General features: G+C 41.3%; 1 protein-coding gene across 3 annotated transcripts in view; it reads left to right on the top strand.

The window, feature by feature from the left end:
- The window catches only part of stat2 (signal transducer and activator of transcription 2), a 21,684-nt gene extending 14,779 nt beyond the window's left edge, over positions 1–6,905 (top strand). For 2 of the 3 annotated variants that reach the window (XM_085775751.1, XM_085775750.1), the window contains exons 19-24: positions 2,339–2,424; positions 2,541–2,677; positions 2,793–2,981; positions 4,270–4,324; positions 4,501–4,592; positions 6,019–6,905. In XM_085775751.1, coding sequence (XP_085631877.1) covers positions 2,339–2,424; positions 2,541–2,677; positions 2,793–2,981; positions 4,270–4,324; positions 4,501–4,592; positions 6,019–6,227 — 768 coding nt within the window. In that variant the 3' untranslated portion in view covers positions 6,228–6,905. The remainder of the gene's footprint in view (positions 1–2,338; positions 2,425–2,540; positions 2,678–2,792; positions 2,982–4,269; positions 4,325–4,500; positions 4,593–6,018) is intronic. The other variant, XM_085775752.1, reaches the window with a different exon arrangement.
- The last annotated feature ends 3,483 nt before the right edge of the window (positions 6,906–10,388 follow it).

Here is a 10,388-nt window from a genome sequence, read left to right as displayed (position 1 = left end):
AGACGTTAGTTAGGCGGCAGCTCTTTCCTGTTAAGGCGGCCGCCTTAACAGGAAAGAGCTGCGGGAAACCCTGGTTTTGGAAATCTTCGAATTGATAGAGACTCAGGCTTGTTGTCTGTTTTTTTAAATTCAACATAACATTTGGAAATGGGCTCAGCACTGAGAGAGATCAGTGTTCACAGAGAGAGAGAGAGAGCAGAGGAGCCGCCGGTGGACCGTCATTTGGAACCTGGCCCAGATCGGTGCGTCTGGTCGGGGACTGTAGTTGAGAATTTAAAAAGCTTGTTAAATTGTTTATATTCAGTTTTTTACTCAGGGTATTAACTCCCTGAAACGATGCATATCGCCGCCTGAGGAGGAGGACACGTTCCCGTCAGTTATTTGATTTTTTCAGTTGCATGTATCGTGGGACAAGGACAGAAGTCTGATTAGACGCCAAAATCTTTTAAACTATTCCTAACAAAGACGCCCCCCACTGACAGTTTAATGATTTTAGGCTGCACTGGCAGGAAGCTGTAAACTCTCAGGAGTAAAAACAAGATGATAAGGAACTACTCCTTCACCACAATCAAGGCCAGTTCAGATCAAACTGCCACAAAGTCGGGGTTAAATGACGTCAACATGAGAGCTCATGTTACGTTGGCGTGGCTGTAGAAGTATTTCCTGTATCAGGATTCCCACTCTTTTCTTGAAATCATTTTCCAGGATATTTTCAGCCGTTACAGTCTGACAGACTTGTTATTACACCAAACTTTACACTAACACATCCCTGTGTTCTTTTTGACAGTTGCACCTTATTTTGTACATTTAACCAGTTTGTTTCTATGTTTATTCCTCTCTCAACCCCAGAAGTCTGATTTAAACATGTGCAGCAACAACGATAAATTCATCATAATAATAATAAAATAATAATAAGACTTTATTAAGGACACAAACCAGAGGTCCATACATAGTGACTAAAAGTACATAAAAGACAAACAATAAAAACAACAATGCAACAATACAATATAAAACAAACATCAATGACAAACATAGCCATCACAGAACAATATTTACTATACCACAACCAAAACAGCTCTCTGCTGCTCCTCTGTCTGTCACTCCGGGAGAGAAAACCCTCATGCTCACGCTCCAATACTGGCAACATTCATCAACTCAAAGATAGATGGATCAATACTTCACTGATCCCGTAGGAAATTCATTCAAAGTCTCTTAGTTTTCTCACTGGACACTTGAAAATAAATCCTTAGAGCTCCTTAGTAACTCAAGCTTTTCCAGGACATTTGACTGTTTTTTCTAATTTTCCGTGTGTTTTCCATATTTGTCAACCATTTTGCAGGTTCACCAGGTTTTCCAGAACGCATGTGGGAGCCCTGTATATGAATCTGCTCTGTACTGTAGCTGTGTGAATTAAAGGACAATTCCGGTCGAATTCAACTCAAGGGTGTATTTTCATATCATTTTAGGTCTAAAAGAATGAATCTGAAGATTTTCAGTTTAATTGCTCCTGTTTTGCGGTAGTTGCGTCTGTCCGTGCATCGCCACGGCAGCAATGAATGGGAGTGGATGTAAGTTCCGCTGTTTAGGCTGTTTCCAGCCCTCAAAGCCGCAATTTTTTTCCACAGACAGCGTCAGATGACTACTCAAACATGCACCGAGAAGTTTATTTACTTCAAGCAAGTCGACATGTTTGTAAAAGTCGATCTAATTCAAAGTCTCCCGGAGTCTTGCGTGAGCCCGAAGTTGCAGTGCTGGTGTATTCAGGTGCAGTAGGAGCTACCGCTTGTGTCATAAACACAGTAATATCAACTCTTTACTTGCTTCAAGTGTACATTTTTTTCCACAGACAGCGTCAGGTGGCTAATCAAACATGCGCCGAGAAGTTTTTTTTACTTGAAGCAAGTCAAGAGTTGATATTCCTGTGTTTATGACACAAACGGTAGCTTTTCCCACTGCTCCTGAACACACCGCGCACGGCAACTGGGTCTCGCGCGAGACTCCGGGAGACTTTGAATTAGATCGACTTTTACAAACATGTCGGCTTGCTTGAAGTAAATAAACTTCTCGGTGCATGTTTGAGTCGCCATCTGACGCTGTCTGTGGAAAAAAATTGCGGCTTTGAGGGATGGAAACAGCCTAAACAGCGGAACTTACATCCACTCCCATTCATTGCTGCCGTGGCGATGCAGGGACAGACGCAGCTACCGCAAAACAGGAGCGATTAAACTGAAAATCTTCAGATTCATTCTTTTAGACCTACAATGATATGAAAATACACCCCCGTGTTGAATTCGACCGGAATTGTCCTTTAACTGTCTGTCCACCTGTCGTCTAACAGGAGAACACCCCCGACACTTTCTGGGTGTGGTTCGACGGCATCTTGGTGATGGTGAAGACGTTCCTGGAGGACCTGTGGAGGGATGGGTGCGTCCACTGACCGCAGTTAAACCTGGGGGTTGATACTTTAACTACTTTAACTTGTGCATTTTTGTTGAATAAGATTGATTTGTTTTTGTTTTTTTTGTTTTTTGTTGCTGTAGCCTCATCATGGGGTTTGTGAGCAAAGGCAAAGAGAAGTCTCTCCTGAAGAAAAAGCAGAGAGGAACGTTCTTGTTGCGCTTCAGCGAAAGTGTCATCGGAGGAATCACTTTCTCCTGGGTGGAGATCACTGCCACTGGTGATTATTGTAAAAATTAATTTTAAAAAATGCTACACGGTCGTCAGAAATACAAACAAGCTTCTTTCAGATCAGTCAAAAACTCACATTTCTCTCTGTATGTGTCTGTTTTTAGGTGAGCCTGAAGTTAAGACGGTCCAGCCCTTCACCAAAGTCGACCTTATCCAGATCCCCTTCCAAGAAATCATCAGGAATTACCAGATCTTGGAAGCTGAAAATATCCCAGAAAATCCTCTGCTTTATCTGTATCCCAACATCCCAAAAGATGAGGCGTTCGGAAAATACTACTCGACCAAGACTGGAGGTGAGAAGCCCAAAATGTTTTGTGGATAGTTTCTGTCAAAATGTGTCCATTTATCTTTTTTCTTTTTTAAGTTTTTTGGGGGGATTTAGTAGAGATAGACAGGATATGGGGAGACAGAGAGAGGGGGAATGACATACGGTATATTTATTGTTATATATCTATATTAAGTGGTAGTTTCCCTTGGTAATAAGACTGTACATTCATAGTGTTGGGGATGAATATTTATTTATTTATTTGTTTATTTGGATCCCATTAGTTGCAACCAGCTAGTCTTCATGGGGTCCATAATATAGCGAAGATTGAAATGGAAAGAATACAAATAACAACGAAAGGGAAGAAAATGACAACAACATGTCTCCATGTCTCCTCAGCGACAGATAGTGTACAGTATGTGTGTGGGTGTGTGTATGTTTGTGTGTGTGGGTATGTATGTCTGTCCGTATGTCTATGTATGTGCGTGAGTGTGTATGTAATTGTGTATCTGTGTGTATATTTGTGGGGGTGGGAGGTTTGGGGTTTTCACAGTGTTTTGAGTTGTTTTGTTTTGTTTTGTTTTTATCCTCTGTGAGGCACTTTGTGTTACACTGTATGAAAAGTGCCATATAAATAAAGTTGATTTGATTTGATTTGATTTGAATAATAGAAAGGACGATTATTCAAATAAAATCATTTGATAAGACCTAACCCTGCAAGTATGTACGCGGTTTTCTCTTAAAGGGATAGTTCAACATTTTGGCAAATTGGCCCATTGCCATAATCCCTATAGTCATTGGAGTATAGGAGTCCAGCTGCTCATTTTGTTCTTACAAGTTTGTTACCTTTAATTGACGGTGCAAGCTACAGAGTTGTTTTCGAGGCAAATTCAGAGATTGCTTGCTGAAAAACTGTCCCTGAAGGGAACGTGCATCAGAGGTTTTGCATGTATTTCCCTCTAAAACAACTCTGTCTGGTAACGTTCTGTTATTATCTCATAGCGTGGTGAATGTGCAGGTCACAACTTGTTCACCAGAGCGTTGTGGAGTTGTTGGATTGTGTATTTGATGAGTTTGATGAAGGAAACCAAGAAATCCCATTAGCCTCCATAGCGTAGCTCTGAGCAGCTCGCGGCTCTGCTCCGCCGTTCTAAAAATAGCTTGCACCGACAATTAAAGGTAACGAACCTACTCCTAAGACTATAGAGATTATGGCAATTATGCCAAAATGTTGAACTATCCCTTTAAACCAGCTCTTTCCTTGTGTGAATGTCTCCTGGAATATTAGAGGTTAAATCACTTGTATCCTCTTTCAGATGACAATCCTTACATCAAATACATCAAAACCAAGCTGATGTTCGTCTCTAAAGAGTGAGTATACGACTCGGTTTCTTCAGGCTGATTTTTACGGCATGACGTTTGTTTGAACTGAGACTAAAGCGTGTGTTTTACAGAGAGACGACAAACTGACAAAAGACACTCACTTACGGTAGCATTTAATGTAATGAGCAATTGGTTGTAATGACTGTTTATCATTGGTCATGTAGGAACACACTGGAGGCTAAGTCACCCATGTCCTGTGACATGACACAGGGTGAAGGCCTGGAGCCCTTCACTGGCCTGTGTGGAGAGGCAGCTGGTGAGTCAGGCTCTCCTTGCTGTCCCAACCAGCTACTGTAGAGACCTTGTATAACAAAATCACCCTCCCTCCCTTCATAATCATCACTGAGCTCGCCGTGTTAACCGTTTCCGTTTTGGGCTCTGTGGTGTTTAAAAATCAGTGGTGGACGCTCTGTGTCCGTATAGTGGATGTCAGGAGGAGATGGCTATGAAATGAAATGAAACGTCTACCCTGCATCTCATCATCTGGCTGTTGGCTGCTTCTGCTGCATGCACGTGCACTGTCGTCCACTATACTGAACATAAAATCTAAAGGTGAACAGGCTGAGGAAAACTTTTCTAACATCTTCATTTTTTTTTATAGCATTTTTATTTTTATTCTTATTCATAATGGTGCAATGCTGCTTCCACTGAAATGAATTTGAAGGCAGTGTAAAATGAAAAACTAAATTTTGTCATAATTTTATATATATATATATATATATATATAGTATATATATAAAAAAATTCAATTTTAATGGTCGATCACTTATGATAATATTGGAATGAAAACCACAATAACATGTCCCGCCCTCAGGACAGAATTCGCCGTGTCCAGTTTCATGGTCATGATGACCAGGAACTATCTGGTTGATGGATGTTGTGACCATCTGACGGAGCTGTTTTCTACGGTGGCCCTGAGGGCTCAACTCACTGCAACTTTAGAAAACACATGCAAAGACACAAATGTGCTACAGAAGTGTTTCTGGGGACACAATAAAGTGAGGGATCAGTCTGGGGCGCTTTAATTAGTGGGTTTGACCATGGATCTATTATATTATATTTTATTATTATATCCATGGGTTTGACAATAAGCTGAGTTTGTTTGGTTTATTAGAACGTCAATATGTCTTGTCTGTCAATTTTTTGTGTCCCCAGAAACACTTCTGTTGTGTTGTGAGTTCCTACAGTGCGTTTGTGTATTTGCAGGTGTTTTTTGTTGTTGTTGGGTTTTTTTTTTGCAGCATGGTGTTGTACATCACTTTGTTATGTTTCACCAGTTTTCAACCCTTATGCTAAAGCTAAGCTAACCAGCTTCTCACTGTAGCCTTATATTCCATCGGTAGATAGGAGTGTTATTGATCCAGCTCTTTGCCAGAAAGTGAACAAGTGGATATGTACAGTATTTCCACAAATGGGTTAAACACACTGAAAAAAAAAGGAAATGCAAAGTGTCCTGCATGCTAATCAAGACCTTGTTGCAAGATCAAATCTTTCTGCTCTCCATACTCATCACCGAGAATCTCTGCTTCCTTTTTTGTTTTGACTTCTGAGCCCCAACCCAACCCATCCCTGTCATGCTCATTCTCCCAGTGGACCCCGTACCAGAGATAAAACGAGCACCACCATGACATCAGACTCAATGTCTCTCTCTTGTTCTTTTTCCCCCTCTCTTCTCCTCTCAGAACAAAACGAAACCCCTCACCGCCTGGATTCACCTCTGGAAACCTGTCCTCCTGACATCATGCTGTCCGACTTTATCGAAAATCCAAACGAGGACATACTGATGCATCTCAACAGCCTCAACCCCTTTGCCAACCCCAGCATCTATGATGATGACTCTGGGCTTTTTAACTGTCTGACCCCACAGTCCTGTGGAAGCATGTTACAATAAGCCTGTGTAAAGTTTATTTAACCCAACCACTCTATCACACATTGTCAGCTCTATCCTCAGCTTCTTACACATCACAACACGCATGTCACAAAACTGAAGTGTACATAGAACAGCATCTGTTAACAAAATACTTTGCTCTGAGTACTTTTTTTTTACCCCCCATTTCAAATTACTTGACAGATTATGGTAGTATTTGAAAATGGGTTTTTTTTTTCCTGATGGCATTTAGTGTTTTTGTGCACTTTTAATTCATGTGAATTATTTTGTATTGTAAGACAAACTAAACAAAAGAGAGATACTTGAATTAGCTGGAATCAGACCCACTGCACTTTTGTCCCACGCCTAAAAAGAAAAAAAGGAAAAAAGCATTTAGGAGCCTTGTTGTATGAAGATGACATATATGTAAGGAATGACCAAAAAGGTTTATAAGAGGTGAATACATTGCGCAAACTGCACTTAATTTATTATGTTTTTTTTATTTTTTATTATGTTTTTTTTGGTTGTTTTCTTTTAATTTTGTTTGTTTGTTTTGAGTCCCTTGGTGGGTGTTTTAATGTTGCCACCCACATCATGTGATTAAAATGCAGGCTACTTAAATGGAACATTTTCTTCCTTGTAGTTCGTGAGCCTTTATACCTATGTAGAAATATTGATATCAATAAAAGGTAAAAAGGCTAACTGGATTGTCTGTTTATTAACATATGACCAGTGTAAATGAATGTATGTTGTACTCTACTTACTGTATGTAAATGTTAGTTTGCATAATAATTTTATATTAAACAGCTCTGCCCCTTTCGTATGAACATGCGCGATATATATCAAACCCCAGGGTTACCCGAGCCAGGAGTTATGTATTGGTCCAAAACTGGAAGAAAAAAATTTTTTTTTTTGTACAACGTGTTCAAAAAACACATTAATTAAAAAAAATAATAAAAAAATGGACAGACCTTTAACAGACCTTTAACCAAGTTTTTACACACTTTCTGCATGAACTCATCAATATGGCACCACTATTGTGACTGGAAACCAAAAGGCAAACCAATTCTATTTTGATCCAATTTTTATTTGACATGTATACATTTTTTAATTGATTGTTTATTTATGAAGTGAAGTGAAGCAAAAAAAAAGATTGGTCCAAAACATAAAATAAGGTCCAAAACTACTATTTTGACGCCCGCGTTATGACGTCAAAGTGGTACATCTGTACGTCTTCAGACGACAGGAAATAACGGCCATCCCGCCAAAAAGTTTTTTTTTTACCAGCTCCATGGCTCCGTCAATGTCCTTCCCCCGGTGCCAGTGAAGTCCAAGGCCCAAAAACAACCCCAGTCCAGCCGTGGAGCTCGCATCTGGCTGTACCCAAAGACGAGCCGCTGAACTGCTCCAGCTTGACCCTGTAAGTAATTTGATGGCTACATAATATTGAATTCGTCGTTCGCGCCATCTTGGAACTAGTAGTATTTTTCCGACCTCCTACTTGGAAAAAGTGCAGTTGAACACAGTATGTTGCTATTTCTCCTCGATTTTAAATGATCTGTTTCATTATATTGAAGTATCAACTCGCAGCATGAGCAAAGAGGGTTTAGAAACCGATACATAATAACAGAGTGTCTTGTCTTTTTTTTCCTTCTTATTTATCGTATTGTATCTTTGGAATGAGCTAACTGCTAACCGGCTGGTGTTGCCATAGCCACCTGGCTAACTGATGCCAAAGATACTCTACTGCTGTTCTTAATTTGATTGATTGAAACCTCGATTTAGGCTATCTCTGTAGGGAGATTCAGGTGTCCGAAAAAAAGAGAAGATGCAGAAGACAGTCATAAAAGAAAAGTAAAGAAAAAAGAGGTAAAAAAAAAAAAAAAAAAAAAGGGGGCATAACCAACTTCTGAAGAAAGTATTAAAATGTAATTAATTAATTAATTAATTAAATATTAAAGCTGCCCTGTGGAGTTCTGCTCATTACGAGCCATCAGCCGTGTTTTTTTTCGAGTAGGCTACTGCAACAGTCAGCCTGCGCAGTTCGATGACGTTGAACCCCCCTCCCTCCCCGAACGGTAAGTGCAGGTAACCAGGCAACCAGGTGACTGGCGAAGTAGGAAGAGAAAAAAAAGTTGTGGTCATTCAGCTTTGGCATTTATTTAGGGGTGTGACCTTATACATGTGTAAACGTTTACACGGAATGAAACTGTAAACGTTTAGTAAAAAAAAAAAAAAAAATCCCTAAACGATATCTAGGCCTACACGCAATTTATTTTCATATTTTTATACATAGGCCTACATTTTGGGGGGGGGCTGGGTGAAAAATAGTCCCGCACACTGTCTTAATTTAGAGAAAACTATGATTTAATAAAAATGATGCTGTGACGCGCTTCCCTCCTCCAAAATGTGTGTAAGTGCGTTTTTTCTTTCCTTTTTTCTTGTCTTTTTTTTTTGCGAGCGAGTGTGATGGCGCCGCCACGCCAGGTCAAACATTGCTTTTCTGGTTGCCAAAAAATATTCTAAGCAAATATAGCCTCCCTAAACACAAACAAATAACCTTAAACGGATTGAAAAGGGTGTCTCGGGACATTAAAGACGGCCGAGGACTGAGACACCTCTGGGCTGGTTGCTGCTGCCCGGTCTGTCCTCCTCTCATCCGCACTTCAGCACCTGTCCTGGGCTGCACCGTGTCGGCTCGGCTCGGCTCGCTCCTCGTTTTAAATGACTTTACTCCTTTTAAAAGTAGTGTAAACAATTTACTGTTCTGATCACTCATACGCGTGTATAGTTAGGCTATACGTTGCATTATTATTAGTTATAGCTACTTCAAAAGTAAAGGACGGTGGAGCGAGCCAAGCTGTAGCCCAGGACAGGTGCTGAAGTGTGGGAGAGGAGGGAGAGACTGGGCTCCGCGGGGCTCTGGCAACTAGCGGCGGATCAGAGAGGGTGGAGGACCGACATGACAGGGGGTCTTGGTCTCCTGGTACCTGTGCGGGCCAGGACCGCGGAGGTCAGCGAGAGGGGGGGTACGGTGGTCGACTCTGAACGCTCACCGGGCGGATCTCTCCAGTTACGGTGCGGTGCGTGTCGGGGGGGGAGGGGGGCGGGACGAATCCGCCGTGGGGTCTCCTCCGCTCCGGTGGCTGCAGTGGCAGTGCTTCCACCGGCTGCATATCAGACTAGACAAAAATAAGATAACATGTTCTTCTTCTCTTCTGTTTACCAGCGCTCTAAACCCTACGTCAAATCCGAACGTGTTGCGTTGCATGCGTAATTCCCTGTGCGACAGCGCGGGAAAGTCGCTCCTCAGAGGCAATTGCGCTCCTGGGTAAACCAGGGACTGTTGTGTGGTGGAGATGCGTTCAATGATCATCCTAATAAGTCGTTTGGCAGTGGCTGCAATGTAACGGACATTGTTTTATATGTATAAACTCCACAGGCCAGCTTTAAATTAATGAAAAGCTCCAGGTAAAAGAGCCAAGTCTGTTCCAAAAGTGCCATGTCCATGGACCAAAGTGCCAAGCCCCTAACCCTATTCTAAACAGTCTTTGCTGCTATCACTGCAATGTTAACCTGGGGTAATTGTTGTTGTGGCTACATCGTTTTTTGTTGTTGCTGTTGTTGTTGATGCTATTGTATCGGGCTAACTTTGTTCAGGTGATCTTCTTGGTGGGTGTTTATGGGTTGCCTTCATGCCTTCACTGGGTCTGTGGACCGATAATGTGAAGGGGGGAGTGGGGTTGTTTTGCTCTGACTTGTTGGTGGATTACTACAACATCTAGTGGCAGTAAAGATCACTTTCACTTTGAAAAACCGGAAGCTAGCTAGCTTCTGTGGTTATTAGCCATTGTTTTGGTCATGTTATCTGTGCTGGCTGTGGCCCAGGCGAGGGAAGTATCTGCAACAACTAGCCTACTTCTTATTTTCAGTGTTAAAATATCTCAATAAGTTTGTTGACTCTTCTGTATTTTTTCATAATACTACAGTGATATTGAATTTGCAGGGGAACTACGCAAGTTTGATTTCTTGTCCTCTGTGTTGCTAACCCTCTGACCATGTGCATGAAGCTGGCGGGAAGTCAATAATGGAGGTGGACAAAATTATATACGATGCTACAACGTATATTTGTGTAGTCTCATAAACAAGAAATTGTTTAGTGTTTTGGTTTTAAGTGAATTAAAT

This window comes from Trachurus japonicus, chromosome 5 (genome assembly GCF_045865225.1).
Source record: "Trachurus japonicus isolate A0001 chromosome 5, Traja_1.0".
NCBI lineage: Eukaryota > Metazoa > Chordata > Actinopteri > Carangiformes > Carangidae > Trachurus > Trachurus japonicus.
The sequence above is the reverse complement of the archived record's forward strand: the minus strand, read 5'-3'. Positions and strand labels throughout refer to the sequence as shown.